The sequence below is a fragment of the Siphateles boraxobius genome, unplaced genomic scaffold (genome assembly GCF_051911475.1).
Source record: "Siphateles boraxobius isolate OS27281-9 unplaced genomic scaffold, OSU_SipBor_1 6, whole genome shotgun sequence".
NCBI lineage: Eukaryota > Metazoa > Chordata > Actinopteri > Cypriniformes > Leuciscidae > Siphateles > Siphateles boraxobius.
In genome coordinates this window covers 37,177,587-37,199,768 of record NW_027509186.1, presented here as the reverse complement: position 1 = coordinate 37,199,768, position 22,182 = coordinate 37,177,587, and the positions used below count along the sequence as shown (strand labels likewise).

General features: G+C 41.1%; 1 protein-coding gene across 1 annotated transcript in view; it reads right to left on the bottom strand.

The window, feature by feature from the left end:
- LOC143715490 (uncharacterized) overlaps positions 1–22,182 on the bottom strand; it is a 43,823-nt gene that overhangs the window by 4,202 nt on the left and 17,439 nt on the right. Inside the window, exons 2-3 of the mRNA XM_077207323.1 lie at positions 15,782–15,968; positions 8,292–8,894 (exon numbers count right to left, since the gene is read on the bottom strand). Coding sequence (XP_077063438.1) covers positions 8,292–8,894; positions 15,782–15,866 — 688 coding nt within the window. The 5' untranslated portion in view covers positions 15,867–15,968. The remainder of the gene's footprint in view (positions 1–8,291; positions 8,895–15,781; positions 15,969–22,182) is intronic.

The window sequence follows — 22,182 nt, the reverse complement described above, 5'->3', positions numbered from 1 at the left end:
TTTTAGTGAAGCTTCTGGCCCGACAGTGAAAACGCAGCAGATTTTGGGCCCAGTGCTACAGGCCCGAGGCTTTTAGCACAGCACGGCCCGTTTAAAGCCCTGGCTCGCACTTGGCCGACAGTGGAAACGCGGCTACTTATTACAGCATATATATTCATCTCACGGCATACGCTAATAACTTTTCATATACTGTCTACTTTCTATGTAAAATTTCTATCTAATTATATATTAGACAGGATTGTTAGACACATTGAAAGCTAATGAACATGGAGATTGTGAGCATTGTGCCCAGGTTCTGGCTGGCCTTCTCAGCGCCGTCAAAATAAGAGTCACATCAACAAGTGTGGCTTATGTCACTTCAGAGTTCCTACTGGTGGTGCGAATGCAACCAGGAAAACATTAAAGACATAGGAAACATAGAGCTAAGTTCCTAGAACTATCCGGTGCGAAAGCCCATAGAGTCTTGGTCAGAACTCCACTGAGAGGCTGGACAGACTCCTCAGGTCAAAATCTCAAGCCATCTCACTACCCTCATTTCATTTTTCTCTCTTTTACTTTGTTTCTTTTTTTTTCCGTTGAGAGTATTGTGTTATAAGTTCAGTTTTTCTGCAAAGTTTCTGTTAACGATTCTACAGCAAAGCCCACTTTCCAATCATCCCCCAACACACCAACGTGATTGGCCTCCCAAGACATCAGTCCAGACACGACGAGACCGCCAGCCAATCAACTACCCGGGAATCCATCTTTTAGAGCAAAGGACACAAAGGGAATCCCCAAAGAAACGGAAGGAACACAAATGCAAATAGCCTCCAGTGAGCGTGATTTTGCATTTCCTTCAGCCTGAAGCTTATTATTTCACTTTTGGTGTGAAAGGTTCTTTACATTTGCCCAAAAATACTACTTTTTTGTTATAAAAAAATAAGCCCAGCACAAGTGGGAAAAAAGTAACGCAAAAGTAGCGTAACGCATTACTTTTCTAAAAAAGTAACTAACGCAAATTTTTACTTTTTAAATGAGTAAAGCAATATTGTAATGTAATGCTTTTCAAAGTAACTTTCTCACTAACACTGGTACTTAAGTTCTGAACATGAAGTTGGACGAACAGTTGGTATTGATCCGTCTTTAAGAATTCCACTCACTTTGTGACGTTCTCCACACTCCAGTTGTTGTCTTTTATCCAAACTAGCGAGCTGTCAATGCTCCGCCCTCTTCTGAAAAGGGCCATGGAGCAGCAGCTAATATGTATTTAAAGATACACACACAAAAACAGCGCGTTTTGCTGCCACCCAAAAAGGGGCTTTCAAAAAATCCTATAATAAATAATCTGTGGGGTATTTTGAGCTGAAACTTCACAGACAGACTCTGAGGCCACCCGAGATTTTATAGTACATCTTGTACAAAGAGGCATAATAGGTCACCTTTAAAGCGTCTTTGTTATTTCCATGATTTTTATGAAAGTAAAACTGGAAATCGAGGATAATGTGAATATGACGTCATCAACAGGTGAAGCAATGACAAGGTCTGTTGCACTGGTTAAAATTAGGGATGCACAACATATCGGCTACGACCCTCTACTACACACACCTTGGCAATAGAATCTCTCATTGGCTAGTAATTTTTTCGGTTACTCGCCAGACTGATATAATATATATATATATATATATATATATATAATTCCACCAAATCAGCTTATATTTGTAAAATGGCACACCTTTTAAATATCTAATTGAACACTCTTAAAATCAGTCAATCAAGCATTATATTATGATAATCAAGCATTATTTTAATTATAAAACTTTAGTAATTAGAACTAAAACTTGATAATCATGCATGAATGCATATATTTCAATTTAACTGAACTTAGGACTGGTGGTGGTGCTTAAGATATTGTTGGTCATTCCGTTTTTCTCTAAAAAAAATAGATAATAGTAATTCATAATATTATTAAAAAAATAATAATCCTACTACTAATTCTACTAGTAATAATGACAATATACAACACATGAACGGTTGGGTTCATGCATGTTAAAGGGAGAGTTCATCCAAAAATGAAAATTCTGTCAGTATTTACTCACCATCATGTTGTTCCAACCCCGTAAGACATTCGTTCATCTTCGGAACAGGAATTAAGATATTTTTGATTAAATCTGAGAGCTGCTTCACTCCTCCATAGGCTTCTTCAGGGATTGAAACTTGTTCCCCGAAAAGTTATTAAAGACATCGTTAAAATAGTCCAAGTGACTACAGTGGCTCAATCTTAAGTTTATCAAGCGACGAGAATACTTTCTGTGCACAAAAACAAAACAAAAATAACAGCTTTATTTCAACTATTCATTTCCTTCTCTGTGGACCTCTAGTCAGTTAACATAGTGTGATTGCGTAGAGCTACGTCACACGTAGGCTCACTATTGGCCGACGCTGGTCATGTTTGTGATGCGTGTGATGTACAACACAGAAGCTCTACGCTGTTACACTAGTGAACTGACTCGAGGCCCACAGAGAAGGAAATGAATAGGTCAAATAAAGTCGTTATTTTTGTTTTTTTTGCGCACAGAAAGTATTCTCGTCGTTTGATAAACTTAGGATTGAGCCACTGTAGTCACTTGGACTATTTTAACAATGTCTTTAATAACTTTTCGGAGAACAAGAGTCAATCCCTTTAGAAGCCTATGGAGGAGTGATCCAGCTCTCAGATTTAATCAAAATATCTTAATTCGTGTTCCGAAGATGAAAGAAGGTCTTACGGGGTTGGAACAACAGAACCATCATGTTTAACTGAGCTGCTGAAAAGCCTTTTTGTCTCCAAACTTTCGTGTTTTCAACTCATTCATTATGGTAATGTCTGAGATCTTCTGTAAAGTGGCACATTAAGCGAATTTTATTGCTGTCAATAGACTAAAACAGATTCTGTGGGAAAACTCTCTGCGAACATATTACACTCTAATTAAAACTAAACTAGGATACACAATGCAGTTCTTTACATTAGTCACGTTACTTAAACACGTAAACTCTGGACAGGGGAACAACTGCACATTTGCTGAGGGGTATGCAAGATCAGTGTTGATCAACTTTAGATTGGCCTACCAGTGACATTTTTGTTACCACAGCAAAACTACTATAACCAAAGAATTTACTATAGTTAACTATAAAGTTCAAATGTTATAAAAAAAATAATACATATTAATAGAAGAAATAAACTCAGGCCCTGTACACATGGAGACGCGTTTAGCTGTATGCGTAAAAAAAAAGAAAAATTATCATATCGCGTTTCGTCCAGATGGATCCGGGGTTTTGGGAGACTGAAACTGCTATTTTGTGAAACCAGGTCCCAAAGTGGATAGATCTGAAAACGACACCCTAGCGCTTTTGTGTGTACAGCCAATCCGTATATTTTGTGAAACGAAGATGTCATCACCCCAGGTGTCGACTAGTCAGACACACATTCAATTTCTCTGTACTGTTGGCCTACGTGTTGTAGCCATTAAAGAAAAGTTAGCTTCATATTTATGTTTAAATAATGTGTTATTTTTTCCATTTCATCTATGTTGATTATATGAAAAGTGAACAGCACGAGTAGCCTAATCATAAGATGCACAATATCAGGAGACATCATTTTGACCACTTCATTAAGTTTTGTTTTGTAGCCTATAAAGCCTTTCTTTAGAGTGAATTTCATTTTGTATAAATTGTATCTTAATTTTAATCAATGTTTCATCAACCAATTGCCTGGATTTAATAACTAAGAATAGCAGACAATATAATCAGGACATGGAAGCGCCGGCGAACTGGAGCTTGTCTCATAAATGAACAGAAACTTAGAAATATATCTATAGAAAGCTTGTAATGTCTACTTTTAAACAAAACAATTCAAAACGAAAAGAAACAGACAACTCTCTTATGTAATCCGTATGAAGTGTGCATTTCTCTCTATAGGCACCTTCACAATACTGCGAAGGTGGCGAGTCAGCATCGTCAACATCTTTGCAGCCGAGACTAACCCCTTATTTAAACTGCACATGTCTGCGGCGCATTACAGCTCCGACAAGATTTTATTCCGTCCTCCACACGGTGCCAACTCACACACTCACACTCATGCGCGAGACCACGTGATTTGCCTGTCCGACGTGGTTTTTCTTGATTTTTGGGTTTCTACCTTACAGTCTATGGCTTCTATCAAGGATATACAGTATTGGTGTGCAATACAATTGGGAGTCTGCACAGGGTGTTTATTTTGAAACTTACAGTGTTTGGACGCGGCGTCCGTCGAAAATAGACTAGGTGCCTATCTTTAGCGAAGCAGCGCGGAGATCCGCTTCTGGGACGCTTCTGAAACGCGCCGCGTCGCGGCTGGTGTAAACACAAGCATTGACTAGAGTGGCCGCGATCAGCTCCGGTGTCGCAGCCGTAATGCGCCTCATTGCTCTGCTAAAGCCTGGTTCACACGGGACAATTTTAAAATTGTCGGACGATTTTCCAAACCTGAGAGACCCCACACACGGCGATAAAAAAATCACGGGTCTAACAGTTTTGGTCGTACAGTATGTGGTGCGCAGCCACACGGCAAAACCAACACATCACACACGAACCGATTTGACTCCAGAGCATTCCCAGGTCAGACGGAAAATCCCTCGAGATCAAACGTGACTTCAGAACGTAAACAATCATGGCGGACGAAGAGGATGTAGTGGCGATAGTTTGTAGTTGGTTTTTAACCGAAAAAAAAAAAACGTTATCAAAAGAAAATGCGATGGTCAAAGAAGTGGAGACAACGCGAGCATGGACGGCTGTTTTGATTTTGTTTCCCGGTGCTTCCTCTGCGCCTTGTCACCTCGCTTTCTGATTGGCTACACACCACAGTCCACAGGCTGCGTGCTCGTTTGTCCCCGAGGGACACCACACACGAGGAAAAATCGGGCCAAAAAAAGCCAACATTTTGGATATCCCCGATTTGAGATCGGAGCAGTCCCGACGTCCTTCCGAGCAGATGAGAGCACTCTTAACACACCACACACGGCAGGAATATCTATTCAGATTATTTTACGATAATCGGAGCATACTTAAGATTGTCGGAAGGGGTAAATCGGGGCTAAAATCGGCCTAATTATCCTGCCGTGTGAACCAGGCTTAAGGCGTGCAGTGTGAAACCGGCGTGACACAGAAAACACTAGTTTATTAATAAACAATTAAAATGTCTCCTTGCTATATTTAACACATTCATAATGTCAATGACAAAGTCCAGCTGTGAAAAACTCTTTCCACAAACACATAATAGACTTCTCATCTGCATAAACCTTCAGGTGTTTTTCAGAATTTATGTTGAAGTAAAGTTTTTACCATACTAACTCATCACAGATAAATGATTTTGTTCATTAGATCGATCAAGACTAGATGTTTTATTCCTCATAATTGCATGTACTATCAAAGCAAAGTATGGTAGATAAAATTAGTAAATTATATGATTATATCTAATTCAAGAAAGATCTACGCAGGACACGACCCATCCGGACAGATTTTGCAAAGTAACCAGTAGGAAAGAAAAAGATAATTATTTAGACTGCAATAATTTGTTTTTTCCTAAAGCTTCAAATACCACTCTTTTAGTTCCCTGATTGAACTACAAACAATTCTTTCTAGTTCTAAGCATTTCACAAAATTCACACCAAATTCCAGTGATGAGCTCTGCTGTTCTCACCACTCTCTGAAGAGCTTTGTGCTTGGAAGAAGAGCAGTTGCCATACCATACTTTGATGCAGCCAGCCAGAATGCTCTCGATGGTGCAGCGGAAGAAGTTTGACATGATGTCAGAGGAAATGCCAAACCTTCTCAGCCTCTGCAAGAATTGAAGTAGAGACACTGACGGGCTGTTCACACTATGGTGTCTGAGTGTAGGCTCCAGGAAAGGTCCTCGGAGATGTGGACGACAAGGAACTTGTAGCTTCAATCTTTATACTTATTCCACCCCTTTGATGTGAAGAGGGACGTGATCATCTCTCTGTGACTTCCTGTAGTCTACGATACCTATCAACACTCCCATATTTCTCGTCCATCTACCCGACCCTCCCTCCCGTTTTGCCATTTTCCTGGGAAACTCCCGCAATTTACATGGCCCAAACCTTTGTTATGAGAATAAGCACATCAATATTCCAAGGTTGTCCAGTTGCCAAATCTTGTATGAAACGCATCCTACTCGCAATCGACACATCATACAAATTTCAACCCATTGTGACCTCAATCTGGAAAGCTACAACCCAGTTGCGCTATTGACATTAGTAGACGTAGGAAGTTGAATAAAGCATTACTTTTAGAGATGGGAGAAGACCTGCACCACAGCGTTACTGTTGTGCAGTGTTTCTGTTCATGAAATAAAATTATAATGCAAATAAATAAATAGACACATAATAAATTCATATTTCTCTTTATTAATAATTATGCATTACGCCATCCAGCAAACCCTATTTGTATGATCATTTTGGTTGATTTCACAATACATCCCAAACATATTTATCACAGAATTAAGATAGGATGTTTTAACTCATTAATATGATTAAAACTACATAACTCATTCACTCTGTTCAAAAAATTGCCTAAAAAAGTAAAAAAAACTAAGTGTTTATTAAATGTCCATACAGAGACAAATCTGTTCAACAGAAATAATCAAGTCAGTTGATATGCAGCTGAGGAAAAACAAGTGCTGGAAATGACCTGGACTGGTGAATTAAATTATGGGATTTGCAGAAAGGTGTCAGAGTCCACTGAAAAATCCAAAAACAGGTAAGTCCAAAAGACAAAAAAAACTCTTACTGAGAAGCAAAAACCTAGAAAAAGCTTGACAACAGAACATCAACCTGGCAGAGAGAGCCATAACAAACCAGGACCACATAAACAATCTGACAAAAGCCAAGACAAACAGAGGAGTACATATAGGGAGCAGGTAATGAGTAACAGGTGAAGACAATCAGCCTGTGAGCTGAACAATTAGTGTTGCTATGGAAACACCAACCCAGAAACAGAAAATAGAAGACAAGACATGACTTGTCAAGACAGGGAGGATGTGGTTTGAGTTCACAGTAGGTGTTGTAATGCGCGCAATTGGTGCGAACTGCCAAAAAAAAAAAAATAATAACGGGAAGACGACTTAAGACAAGACAAAAAACTCCAGGAAGGCCAGTGGACAGCCAGAACTGTGACAGACAAAATGTTGTTTCTGTTCTCCAAGCTTTTCACTAAATTCATAAAATGAAAGATAGGGTAGGCAATTTCTGAGAGACTAGCAATAGCAAATTAGCTTTGAAAGCATGAGATCCCACCCTCCCTTCAGAGTGTCTCCAAAGCGTTTGTGGTAGGAAGTTGTGGGTTGCCATCTTGTAATTATGGCTATGACATGGCGTGAGGCGCAGCATCGGACTGAATGCAGTGACTGGACGAACATTTTTGCTCCTGGGACTTCCACAGAAGATATATGTACATGTTTTAATATTTAGAGCACTTCTATTATTGATTGCTATCAGGATGTGAACAGAGATTCAATCAGTATAACAGAAAAGTGTTTATAAAAAAACAATTGCCTACCCTACCTTTAATCTAGATCAGGGATGGGGAACATCAGTCCTGAAGGGTTGCTGTCCTGCAGAGTTTAGTTCCAATCTTAATCCAACACACCTGAACAAGCTGATCAATGTCTTCAGGATCACTAAGGTTTACACGACAACGATTTGCTTAAAATGGAGAAGTTTTTCCTTTTGAGTTTTCTGCGTACAGATGACACCATTGTCAAAACGATCCCCATTCACATGGATCCGCAAAAACAACTAAAAGCCCTGTATTCTGCTGCCAGGCCATTAGATGGCAATGAAAAACTATAGATTGAATACGTAATACGCATGTGCGTGACTTCATCGTCTTCAGAGATTTGTGTTTTTGTCGTTAACACGGAGACAGTTTTTAAAAACGTGCACTTTGAAACCCGTTTTTAAAAGTTTGCGTTTTTAGGTACCCAAAATGCCGTTGTCATGTAAATAAACGGCCAAAACGCATAAAAAGTTTTACGTTTTTAGTTGAAAACGGTGTCGTGTAAACAGCCCCTAAGGCTACAGACAGGTGAGGGTTTTTTTCAGGGTCTGAGCTAACAGCGGCCCTCCTGGATGGACATTCCCCATCGATGTGCATTTAGGACAAAGTAACTCTGTATTTTATCTCAAAGAATTTACTTTAATGTATTTTTTTACATATATATTTTTTCATATGAGCGTGAAGGCTTGATAAATGTCTAAAACTCTTCTCACACTGAGTACAGTGGTACGGCTTCTCTCCAGTATGAAGTCGCTCGTGTGATCTCAGGTTTCCAGATAGAGTGAATCTCTTGTCACAATATGAGCATTTGTAAGGTTTTTCTCCAGTATGAATTCTTTGGTGCTGTTTCAGATTGTCAGCTGTTGTAAAGCTCTTCCCACAGTCACAACACACATGATCTTTTACTTCACTGTGTGCTTTCTGGTGCAGTTTAAAATGATCCAGCCTTGAATAACTCTTTCCACAGAGAGAACACACATAAGGCCTCTCATCTGAATGCAGTTTCAGGTGTGTTTTTAGATTTGATGATGAAATAAAATCTTTTCCACACTGATAACAGTTAAATGGTTTTTCACCAGAGTGAAGGCGTAGATGATATTTGAGACCTGATTCCCCAGCATAACTCTTTCCACACTGAGTGCATGTATACGGTTTCTCTCCAGTGTGAATTCTCATGTGTCTGTTAAGGTTTCGTTCATTTTGGAAACCCTTTCCACACTGTGAGCAGGGGTGCAGCTTATTGGCCTTTGTTCCTTGAGTTTTGAAGTCATGTTTCTCCTCCACTTCATTAAGTTTGTGTTTTTGCTCCATCACTTCAACCTGGTCTAAAATAAACATATTCATTTCAAGGAGAGTAAATGTGAAAATTCAAGTTAACATTACTAACGCAAAGACAACAAGAGATCAAGGGTGTATTCCAGAAAGCCAGTTATGTGACATACCCGGGTATGTTTAAGGGCAAGTAAGCGGATAACCTTTCAACTTTCGTTTCCAAAAACAGATTGCACACAATATTATAGTTATATCAATATATAAAGTACTATTAAAACAATGTAATGTTTATTTTAGCCAAGGTAATTTTTATTATATGTATAAATTATATATATACATACATACACCTGCTCACAGTGTGGAAAGAGTTTCCAAAATGAACAAAACCTTAAAGGGTTAGTTCACCCAAAAATGAAAATGATGTCATTAATGACTCACCCTCATGTCGCTCCAAGCCAGTAAGACCTCCGTTCATCTTCAGAACAGAGTTTAAGATATTTTAGATTTAGTCCGAGAGCTTTCTGTCCCTCCATTGAAAATGTATGAACGGTATACTGTTCTTGTCCAGACAGGAAATAAAGACATCATCAAAGTAGTCCATGTGACATCAGTGGGTTAGTTAGAATGTTTTGAAGCATCGGAAATAAATTTTGGTCCAAAAATAACAAAAACTACGACTTTATTCAGCATTGTATTGTCTTCCGGTTCTGTTGGGGATCCGCGTTCACGAGTCCGCAGTGACGCTGATGACGTAAGACGCTGCTGACGTGTATCTGGTGCGTCCGTGTATTCGGGTTCAAATAAATATGGCTGGGCAAAAAAATGCATGTCTTCCTCTGTGTGGATATCCTTAGACATGTTTGTGAAGATTGTTTTGTTTCCAGCGTGCGTCTCCCTCAGACTGTAAACGAAGCTCGGGCGCACCACACACACGTCAGCAGCGTCACTGAACGCGGATCCACAACAGAACCGGAAGACAGTACAATCCTGAATATTGGTCCAAAAAACTACCCACAAAATCCCTTACAATACAACTTTAATTTAGAAGGATGTCCTGTTACTTTATCCACTACAGTAAAAGACCTGGGTGTTATACTAGACCGCAACTTGATTTTCGAAAATCATATTTCATATATTACAAGAACAGCCTTTTTCCACCTTAGAAACATTGCTAAGCTACGCAACATGCTATCTGTTTCTGATGCAGAAAAGTTAGTTCATGCATTCATGACCTCGAGACTAGATTACTGTAATGCTTTATTAGCTGGTTGTCCTGCATCCTCAATCAACAAGCTACAGTTAGTGCAAAATGTAGCTGCTAGAGTTCTTACTAGATCAAGAAAATATGATCATATAACACCTATTTTATCATCTCTACACTGGTTACCTATTAAGTTACGTATCAATTACAAAGTATTCCTACTGACCTATAAAGCCCTAAATGGTTTAGCTCCTGTGTATTTAACAGACCTTCTATCGCCATACAATCCATCGCGCTCTTTAAGATCACTAAATTCGAGGCTTCTGGTCATTGCTAGGATATCTAAGTCCACTAAAGGAGGGATGGCGTTCTCGCATTTAGCTCCTAAACTCTGGAATAGCCTTCCTGATATTGTACGAGACTCAGACTCGTTGTCCCAGTTTAAAACTAGATTAAAGACGCATCTCTTTAACCAAGCATTCACTTAATCCTTAACCTTTGATACTACTGCTGAATCAGTTCGAATGCATTAACATTATGAACATCAGCTATGCTAATTATTTCCCTTCTGCCTTTCTGCTGTTATCTCGGGACGCTAGTCCCGAGGTAAATAGCGTTCGTCAGCTCCAGTTTGTATCCAGCCTCTCACGGAGACTTCAGATGCCCCAACGCCTGTGAAGAGACGACTCGACGCCTGTGAAGAGACGACTCAAAGTCGGCGATATGTTATGCCATAAATTAATACTTGATTAACTAACTGTATTTTTCTATGTACATTTCCGAAATGCAATTTCTGTAAAGCTGCTTTGAGACAATGTGTATTGTGAAAAGCGCTATACAAATAAATTTGAATTGAATTGAATTGAATGGAATAAAGTCGTAGTTTTTGTTATTTTTGGACCAAAATGTATTTCCGATGCTTCAAAACATTCTAACTAACCCACTGATGTCACATGGACTACTTTGATGATGTCTTTATTTCCTGTCTGGACAAGAACAGTATACCGTTCATACATTTTCAATGGAGGAACAGAAAGCTCTCGGACTAAATCTAAAATATCTTAAACTGTGTTCTGAAGATGAACGGAGGTCTTACGGGCTTGGAGCGACATGAAGGTGAGTCATTAATGACATCATTTTCATTTAGGGGTGAACTAACCCTTTAACAGACACATGAGAATTCACACTGGAGAGAAACCGTATACATGCACTCAGTGTAGAAAGAGTTATCCTGGGGTGTATATATATATATATATTTATACATGTATTAAAAATTACCTTGGATAAAATAAACATTAAAAAATTAAAGCAGCTTGGCTTTATTTAATGGCTGGTTGCCCAGCAGCTGGTCCTCTTATGGTTAGACAGAGACCTGGAAAGACCTACAACCCACACTCTCGTACCCACTGTGTAATTTGGTGGATAATTGGTGATGATCTGGTGGTTCTTCAGTAAGGCTAGATTCTGGCAGGATGCATAACTTTAGCCATGTACAAGATTATCCTGAAAGAAAAATTGCTTCAATCTGCTTTGACAATGTTTCCCAACTCTAAAGGCCAGTTCACACCAAGAACGATAAAGATAAAGTTCTAAAAATCATTCTAAATATATATAAAAGAATAGCAGAGTCCACACCACAGTCATACCATGTCAAGTATGACCATATTAGCCCGGTTCTGTCAACACTGCATTGGCTCCCTATTAAAGGGTAACTAAAACCCTGGTCAGAGCCTGACTCCACCCACTGGCAATATTTGAAAAATGCTGGAAAAGTGGGCGGGGGGGGGGGGGGGTTCACCTGAGACGCATCTCTCTGTAGGCAAGGGCATGGTTAGCTGGTACCCTCTGACGTCAGCAGAGGGTACCACAACTTCCAATAGGAAAATTCAACTGCAGTAGCCTCCGTTCAACCTGAAGAGGGCAGCACTCAGACGTTTTTGCACCATATATTGTAGAATTAAAACACTTTAAACCCAAATATCAAAAAATGTACTCGAATCAATGAACAGCATTTATGAAGCTCCATTCATACAGATCATTACCTAAAAAAAGTTGTTTTAGTGTTTAGTTACCCTTTAAACATTGTATACATTTTAAAATATTTCTGATTACTTACAAACCACTAAATGGTTTAGCTCTGCAGTACTTGAGCGAGCTCTTAACGCATTATAGTCCTTCACGTCTATTGCGATCTCAAAATTCTGGCCAGTTGATAATACCTAGAATATCTAAATCGACTGCTGGCGGTAGATCCTTTTCCTATTTAGCATCACAACTTTGGAACAATCTTCCTAACATTGTCCGGGAAGTAGACACAGTCTGTCAGTTCAAATCTAGACTAAAAACACATCTCTTTGGCTTAGCATACACATAACACATTATAGACCTCTATAATTCAATTTTAGGCTGCATAGATTAGGTCAGCCAAAACCGGGAACACTTCCCATAAATCCTGATGTTACATCATTAGAAGGATGGCGTCTACGCTAATATTAGTCTCTCGGTTTACCCCGAGTTTTACCGCAATCCAGGCCGTAACCGGATCTGATGAAGGACCTGCGCCTGGACACGACGACAACGCAGTCCTGAAGTGTCACTAGTCTCTCCCCTGTGAAGGCCTCCTTCCCTATACCTCTGTGCAGATAAAACGTTGTCGAAATAATTTGAGTTCACATGGCTATGCGGAAGCGATAAATAATTCTGTATTATACATTTTTAAAGGCCAGACAAGTAATTTGTTGAGGTCAATTTGTAAAGAAAGACTACACGCCTGTGCACATATATATTCAAACACGAATACCTATAGACTAAACGCGTACAGCGCATGTGCACGCCGTCAGCAGAACTTTTTTATAAAAAATGTCAAGGCTTGCACCTTGGAACCTATTTCAAGGTTTGCGATCTCGAGCCACCAGGCACTGTTGTTGTGCGGATGAGTGGCCAGAGCGCGTTAAGGGTTTTCTGTTAGAGCGGTGTCGTGTTAGTGACCCCTAGGTTAATAACTAATGATATTTGCAACGGAAGTGAAACAATCAATACAAACTTTAGCTGGACAATAACTTCATTCTAGAGCTGCTGTAAAGCAGAAACAATCTCTGTTACTTTAATTTCCTATTATCACTGTAAGGCTACTTTGAAACAAATCTATATTGAAGGTGAAGGTGACTTGAATTGACACAGCTATAACGATAACAATATAGAGGAACAATATCGTTGGGATCAATTTCAGAACAATTTTTTCCGGTTGTTGAATGATAAAACACTGACAGCCAATCAGAATCCATTAAATTTTGAGAGCTCGCGCATTTAAAATGGCAGATGGCATTGTGAGAAATAAATGATTAAATAATCAATTTAAAAAGTCCAGAAAAATCTACCAATGTTTGACAATTCAAACTTTAAGGATACTTTAAAGAAAATGGATACATGGAAAATAATCGGTCATACCCTCGGAATTAATGGTGAGAAGTATTAATGGAAAATTAACTCAGGTATCCAGCGCTAGTTTCGACAACATTGTCTTGCTTCCTTTGAAGTTGTTTTTATTCCACTATATTGACTATGTCAGCTAAATGTATTTTTAGATTAGATCGATTACACAAGATTTACTCAAAACAGTTAAAGCTGTATAAGTGCAACAAGAACAGCAAAAACATGTTCACATGTTGTACACTTTGAAACAGCAACAAATGAGATTAGAATAAACACACCGTTATCATTCGTTGATGTGTGGACACAAATTTAGTTATCATTATAGTTATCTTTCTTGGTGTGAATGGGCCTTAAGGACTGTTTTTTTTCCTCACAGGACAATTCTCCAATCCACACAGCCAGGCCAATGAAAGTGTGGATTGAGAGCCACCAGATCAAGACCCTGTCATAGCCCTCACAATCTCAGACCTGAACCCCACTGAAAACCTCAGGAATGTGATCAAGAGGAAGATGGAGGGTCATCAGCCATTAAATAAAGCTGCTTTTATTTTTTCACCAGGAACTAACCCTAACCCTAACCCTTAAAGTCTGAACTCTTCTCAAATTAAAACATTACTATTGTGATTTTTAAAAATGAATATAAACTAGTTTTCTTTGCATTTTCGAGGTCTGAAAACATGGCATGTTTTTCTTTATTTTGAGTAGTTGTCATTTTCTGCAAATAAATGCTCTTAATTACAATATTTTTATTTGAAATTTGGAAGAAATGTTGCCAATAAATTGTAAAATGAATCAAAAATGTTCAATCAAACAGATACATATAAATCCAGGGAAACTGCACATTTTGCAGTGATCTCTTAATTTTTATATGATATAAAAATAAACCTCATATACAATTCCCATTCCACACAACATTGGTCTGCATTCAGATGTTTTTATTTTTGCAACAGGATGTTTACTATTCTACAATGTATTTCGATAATAAATAAACATACAGTATATGACATCTACTTTACCTTTCAAGCAATGTGAAGGCAAAATGACAAAACTTTTACAGCCATGTTATCATTGCAAGCACAGACTGTTATTTAGTTTAACATATATTTCTTGTTATCATATACTTACTACTTAGCATCAAATAAACAATATAGTTCTTATTCAAATTGATTAAAGATTATTAAACAAAAATATTGAAAATTAATTGCGCAACCACTAAATAGGTGGCGATATGCACTAAGTATGTAAATAGCCAGTAAACAAAAGAAAGTAGTATAGTGCACTTTTTTTTTTTTCTCTTAGTGTCCGTTTTATGGTGACTCGTCAATTTGTCGCATTTTATAACCAGCATACCCAGATAAAATAAAGGATATTATTATTATTATTACTTCGAGTAAGCAAGATTTGGGTTAATCAAAATCTTCAGGGTATCTTTGACGGTAAGATAACATTGCTTTCTGGAAATAAACCCCAGATAACTGTTAGTATACAATATCACAGATCTTCAAAAGGATAGTTCACCCAAAAATTAAAATTACCCCATGATTTCCTCACCCTCAAGCCACCCTAGGTGTATATGACTCTCTTCTTTCAGACGAATACAATCGAAGTTATATAAAAAAAAATGTCCTGGCTCTTCCAAGCTTTATAATGGTAATGAATGGCCGTTTCTGTCCATCAAAGCACACCCATCCATGATGAAAGTGCTCCACACAGCTCTGGGTCGTTAATAAAGGCCTTCTGAGGTGAAGCGATGCGTTTGTGTAAGAAACAAAACCCATATTTAAAACTTTATCGACTAAAAAAACTAGCTTCCGACAGACGGCTGTACGCATCGATTTACGGTGAAAGAGTAACACTTGACCTGAGGCAACAACGTAATGACGAACGCGGAAGAGCAGAGGATAGAGCAAAACAAAGCAACAGTGACGAATTTGAAGTCTACAACAACCATTTTTAAAGAGAAATGTTGGAGGAGCTTGAGTTTGTTGCCCAGCCTGGTTTGTTTGTTTGAGAGGCATCACAGCTTACGCTACCCCTACATCCTACGTCATACATCGTCAAGTGTTACTCTTTTAGCGCAAGTCGACTTGCACAGGCTGTCTGCCGGAAGCTAGTTATTTTAGACGAAAACGTTTTAAATATGGATAATTTTCTTACATGAACGCATCACTTCGCTTTCAGAAGGCCTTTATTAACCCCCCAGAGCCGTGTGGAGCACTTCATGTAGTATCATGTAGTCTATCATCCATATACTGCTGTTTATTTCACAGCTACTAAAGCAGTCAACAATGAAGAATGGACACCAACCTATTTGTTCCTTGCTATCTTCATGTTTTATTTTGGATGGTTCTGGACCACTCATGTCTTCAATCTCCTCTTTAATAAACTCCATCTTTAACAGTCACACAGATTTCAGCTATTTGTCCTTCTCTTGTAGGATGATGTGAATATTCCCAGTATTTATTGGTGAATTGTTGTGGGAGGGACATCAGATCTGCCAAATTCAAAAAGAAATTACTGAATTTATAGTGAAATACTTGTTTTAAAACCCCCTCCCCCCAACACTGATGGCAGAGTTCTTGAACTGATTTTTTTCAACACAACTTGACAGCTCAACTATAAAACATAAGCTATGTGAACTTGAAACAGAACATTTTATTTTATATTATTTTACATTTGATTGTTTTGTTTATTTCTAAAGAACCCCTGTTCTGTCTGTGCGCATTGTCGATCAGTAAATCAACTTTTTTTATATAAAACTCCTTTTAAAAATGTCAACAAAAAATAATAACTTAATTATTAATTAATGATTCGTCGTGTATCGTCTTTTCGGTCTACCAGCTGCTAATGTATGAAATATTATAGATTATGTAAATTAAAAACCAATATCATACATACCGGCTTCTAGTGATGCCTGGGGTCTTGTATATTCATCATGAGGTACCGCCTAGAAAGGACCAATAACTTTTTTTCCCATTCAGCATGAGAGCCTCTTGGGTTTAGCGCGCTAACGCTCAACACGACGCGGAGCGTGTTTACTGCGCATGATCTCACACTCGAGAAACACTTTAGCTTCAGCTTCAACTGTTGAAAGTTTTGGCCACAGTCTATCGTTTTTCGGCACTCGACTAGTCTCGTCTCTCGCATTTCTCTCTTCTGCGCATCATCAGTGCGCACGGTGTCATATTTCTTAAAGGGGCCGCATATTCTTAAGTAAATCCCATCTCCACACTTTTACGAAACAAATAGCCCTACACTATCATCAAACGACAGTCTAGTCACCTGATTTTGTTTTATCAATATCAAAGGAAAACTATTTTCTCTAACAGACTTTTACTGTGGTTAAAAATAAATAAAGTTACACATAACTAACTTGTTTTTGAAACTGTTTCACATTTTCACATTTCAATTTAACATTTTCAATTTAACTCTTTTTTTCCTATATCTTGAATTTTTTGGGGCATTTTGATATTTTACTAATATATCTACTCTAATCTACTTCTCTACAAAAACATTATCAATATTTTTCTAAATGTTCTCTTTTCAACTAAAAGACTGAAGAGAGTTGTTTTGTGCAGTCCTGTTGTGACCACCACAAATAAAAGGAAGCAAATGCAATTGAAGATTTTATTTTGTGAACAATGATATAACCTAATTTGATATGGTCTGTTAAGAGCCCTTGTGGCTTGACAGTGGAAATGTGGCTAATAATTTCTGACTGGTATATAAATGAACAAATCAAATCAATGTAAATGGGTAAATGTGGCGTCCCGGCTGTGTTCAAAACACCCATGATTTCGCTCATAGTCTGTATTAGAAAAATATATTAGAAAAAAGATTTTCCCCCAAAACACATTAGACCACTCATCTCCATAAACTTTCAGGTGTTTTTTTCAGAATTGATGCTAAAGTATTTTGTGTTTTTACCATAAAAATAACAAACAATTGTTATAAACAAACAATTTATTTAATCAAGCTCTAAATACAGCTCGTTGGGGATCCATGGTACGAAGTGACGTCACGGTACGAAGTGACGTACCAGTCGTTTGCATTTGACCGCCTCAAGAGCAAGACGACTACGCCTCATTTCGCATCATCGCATTGTTGTCGCGCTCGCGCCCACAGGTGTTCTCTTCAGTCGACGTGCAGCGAGTGTGTCTGTTTACAAAGATATCGTGATGCCATGCAGATGTGCTGTTCCTGACTGTGGACGAACAACACGTTTGAATACGCTGCCGAAAGATCCAGACGTCAGGGAAAAATGGTTGCAGTTTATTTTTTGCGGACGTCACAGTCACGGCAGTGTTCATTTAAGCTGTCTTCTCTGTCCTACATGTCAAGGATGACTGTTTTGCGAACAAATCGTAGTATGATGCTGGCTTTGCCAGAAAACTTATGCTTAAAGATCAGACCGTTCTGACTATTCTGGGCCAAACAACGACGCCGCACACTGTAAGTAATGTATTTCATCTTAAAACTACTTTTTAAAACGTTAATTGCAGTTTCATTCATTATGAATAATCACAGTGTTTTTACTTAGTTTACTTGCATATTGTTTTCAGAGTACGTCATGTTCAGGGCAGGCTCCGTATTAAAAGATGTAGGATGTCAAACTGACCGACCCACTCAGACGAATAATGTTCAACTGTTAGCAAATTATAGGATGATTACGCAACAATAACCCATTTTCAAGTGTCTCGGGTTACAAATGACATATTAGTTCAAAATAGTTTCACACTTTCCATGTGGACACGGGTTGATCTATTTTTAGTTGTTGTGGTGATGGTTAATTTTCTTCTGATTCCTCATCAGATTCCGGATGAAACATACTGTATAGGATTGTATCATTGCAACTCGAGCCATCATCTTGCACGCAGCAATCGGCAGTACCCGCTACTAATGTAGCAGTTCCGCAGAATCCGCACATGTTTTGTCTAGGGGGCATTAATAATTTATGTGTAAGCACTGACGTTAGCCAATCATAACAGGGGGCGTCAACACTGAACTCTTAAAGGGGAAACACCTCCAAAACAGACTGTTTGAATCAGAGGATGGGAAAGGGAAAAGGTCATAAATCACTCAATTTTAAAAGGTTTTTGTCCAAAAAACTATAGTAATACTATAATTGCACCTAAGGGAACATAATAAAACAAAAACAAAACAATGTCATGACCCCTTTAAAAATAATACTGTATGCCAAACATATTTATCACAATATTAAGATTAGAATTAAACTCATTAATGTGATTAAAACTATATTACTCATTCTCTGTGTTCAACAGATTGCTCAAGACCAGATGTTTCTGTTTTATTTCTCATAATTACTATCAGAAAACAATATACACTATAGTAAATGGACAATTCCACTTCATGGAACGGTCCCAATTTTGGGGGGGGGGGGGGTTTCCACAGTGTACAGTACCTAGTAACTGGTACTTTTTTAGTACCACCTCGGTTCCAAGCAAGCGGTACCGATACTAAAATGTGACGTGTAAACACTGCAGATCACTGATTCGTCAGAATAATACTATGAGACAATTTCCTGTAGCTCAAACAGTAGAGCATTGGCACTTGCAACGCTAAGATCATGGGTTCGATTCCCAGGGAAAGCAAGATCTGATAAGAATTTAAATGTGTACCTTGAAATGCAATGCAAGACGCTTTGGATAAAAGCGTCGGCCAAATGCATAAATGTAAATGTAGAAATGCAATACTCTGCTTTGAGTAAACTTCATATTTTATCTCAGAGAATTTACCTGAACGCATTTAACATGAAAACGTCTACGGTTACGTATGTAACCCTCGTTCCCTGAGTAGGGAACAGAGACGTTACGTCGGATGACGACGAATGGGGTTTCGCTTAGAAAGCCTATCAACTTCGAGTATTACAAAACGAGCCAATGGCAAAGAAATGCCATGGGTCTGCGGAATTTGCATGGCGTAACTCCGCCCCACCTCCTCCGAGGGCAGCGCTTACAGGTTCACCACCTGGTCCCGAAAGGGAGTGGTAGGAACCTTGGGCACATATCCAGGCCGGGGTCTCAGGATCACGTGAGAGTAAGCCGGCCCAAATTCCAGGCACGCTTCGTCAACGGAGAATGCGTGCAGGTCCCCAACCCTCTTGATGGAGGCCAGTGCAACCAGGAGCGCTGTCTTCATAGACAGGAACTTAAGCTCGACTGATTGCAGGGGCTCAAAGGGAGCACTCTTCAGGGCAGTTAGAACCACTGAGAGGTCCCAAGAGGGAAAGAGAGGAGGACGAGGAGGATTTAGTCTCCTCGCTCCTCTCAGGAACCTGATGATCAGGTCGTGCTTCCCCACCGACTTACCTTCGATGAGGTCATGATGTGCGGCAATGGCGGCAACATAGACCTTCAGGGTGGAGGGAGACAGCCTTCGCTCCAGCCCCTGTTGAAGGAAGGAAAGCAAAACACTGATCGAGCATCTCCGGGGGTCTTCTCGGTGAGAAGAGCACCAGTTGACGAAGAGGTTCCACTTCAACGCATAGACGTGTCTCGTGGACAACGCTCTAGCGGAAGTGATGGTAGCCACCACCGCTGGTGGTAGGGTACTCAAACCTGCCTCGTCCCATCCAGGAGCCACACGTGGAGGTTCCAAAGATCGGGACGAGGGTGCCATAGGGTGCCCCGTCCCTGAGAAAGAAGGTTCTTCCTCAGAGGGATCGGCCAGGGAGGTGCTGTCGCGAGGAGTACTAGTTCGGGGAACCAGGTCCGGTTGGGCCTGTAAGGGGCAACCAGAATGACCTGCTCCTCGTCCTCCCTGACCTTGCGCAAAGTGTGCGCAAGAAGGCTCACTGGGGGAAACGCATACTTGCGGCCCTGCGGCCAGCTGTGCGCCAGAGCATCCGTGCCGAGCGTGCCCTCGGTCAGGGAATAGAACTGGGCGCAATGGGTCGAGTCGTGAGAGGCAAACAGATCTATCTGCGCGTCCCCGAACTGGTCCCAAATCAGCTGAACCGACTGGGGATGGAGTCACCATTCTCCAGGGAGGGGCTGAAGCCGTGAGAGCTCGTCGGCTGCACAGTTCAGCGCTCCGGGAATGAAGATGGCTCGAAGCGACCTCAGATGCTTCTGACTCCATAGGAGGAGGTGGCGAGCGAGTTGAGACATACGGCGGGAGCGTAGACCACCTTGATGGTTGATGTACGCTACAGTGGCGGTATTGTCTGAGCGGACTAGTACGTGTTGACCCCTGAGCAACGCTCGGAAGCGGTGCAGGGCAAGGCGTACTGCCAACAACTCGAGGCAATTGACATGCCATAGCCGCTGGGGTCCTGTCCAGGAGCCCGCAGCAGCATGTCCATTGCACATGGCGCCCCAGCCCGTGGTGGAGGCATCTGTTGAGACAACAACATGCCGGGAAGCTCGAGCCAGGGGGACACCGGCCCTGAGAAAATCGAGGTTCGTCCACGGGGTGAAGAACTGACGGCAGGTCGGAGTAACTGGTACTCGGAACGTGCCGTGTTGCCATGCCCACCTCGGGACTCGGTCGCGAAGCCAAAGCTGAAGCGGTCTCATATGAAGCAATCCGAGCGGCGTGACCGCGGCTGCAGATGCCATATGCCCCAGGAGCCTCTGAAAAAGTTTCAGTGGAACCGCACTCTTGCCCTCGAATTGTCTTAGGCAAGTCAGCAGTGACTGCGCGCGCTCGCTCGTAAGCTGCGCGGACATGGCGACCGAGTCGATGTCCATACCGAGAAAAGAGATCCTCTGCACGGGGCAAAGTTTGCTCTTCTCCCAGTTGACCCGAAGGCCCAGACGGGCTAGGTGCCGAAGCACTAGGTCCCTGTGTTCGCAAACCTGATCTCAAGAGTGAGCTAGGATCAGCCAGTCGTCGATATAACTCAGGATGCGAACCCCTTGCTCTCGAAGGGGAACAAGGGCCGCCTCGACGACCTTCGTGAAGATGCGAGGAGACAGGGCTAGCCCGAAAGGGAGAACCGCGTACTGGTATGCCTGCCCCTCGAAAGCAAACCGGAGGAACGGTCTGTGTCGAGGAAGAATGGAGACATGAAAGTAGGCGTCCTTCAGGTCGATCGCTGCAAACCAATCCTGGGGCCGTATGCATTAGAAAACGCGTTTGGCGGTGAGCATCTTGAACGGCATCCGGTGAAGGGAGCGGTTCAGCACGCGCAAGTCCAGGATTGGCCGTAACCCACCGGCTTTCTTGGGGACAATGAAGTAGGGGCTGTAGAAGCCGGACCTCATCTCGGCTGGAGGGACAGTCTCGATTGCACCCTTCGCCAGCAGGGTGGCAATCTCTGCCATCATGATAGGGGCATTGCCACCGACCAAAGTGGAGCGGACTCCCCTGAAGCGGGGAGGAGACCGTGCAAACTGAATCGCATAGCCGAGCCTGACGGTACGCGCGATCCAGTGGGACAGACGGGGAAGCTCTAGCCAGGCTCCCAGGAACTGAACCAACGGGATCATGCGAGCCACAGGCGTCCCCCCGGAGGGGCAGCGAAGCGGAATAACTGGCCCAGATGTGGACAGCATAGCGGCCCGGAGAGGGGGCACAGTTAGCAACCGCGCCCTGGCAGAGGGGGCCAGGGGAGGACCAGGCTGGTCGGCCCGCGGGGGCCTGCTCTGCCAGGGGTCTGGCGACAGAGGGGGACAGGGGCGAAGCGGTCCGTGGACGGCACGCCGTGTCAACCGCCTCTGGGACAGAGGGGGGCGAGGAGAGCA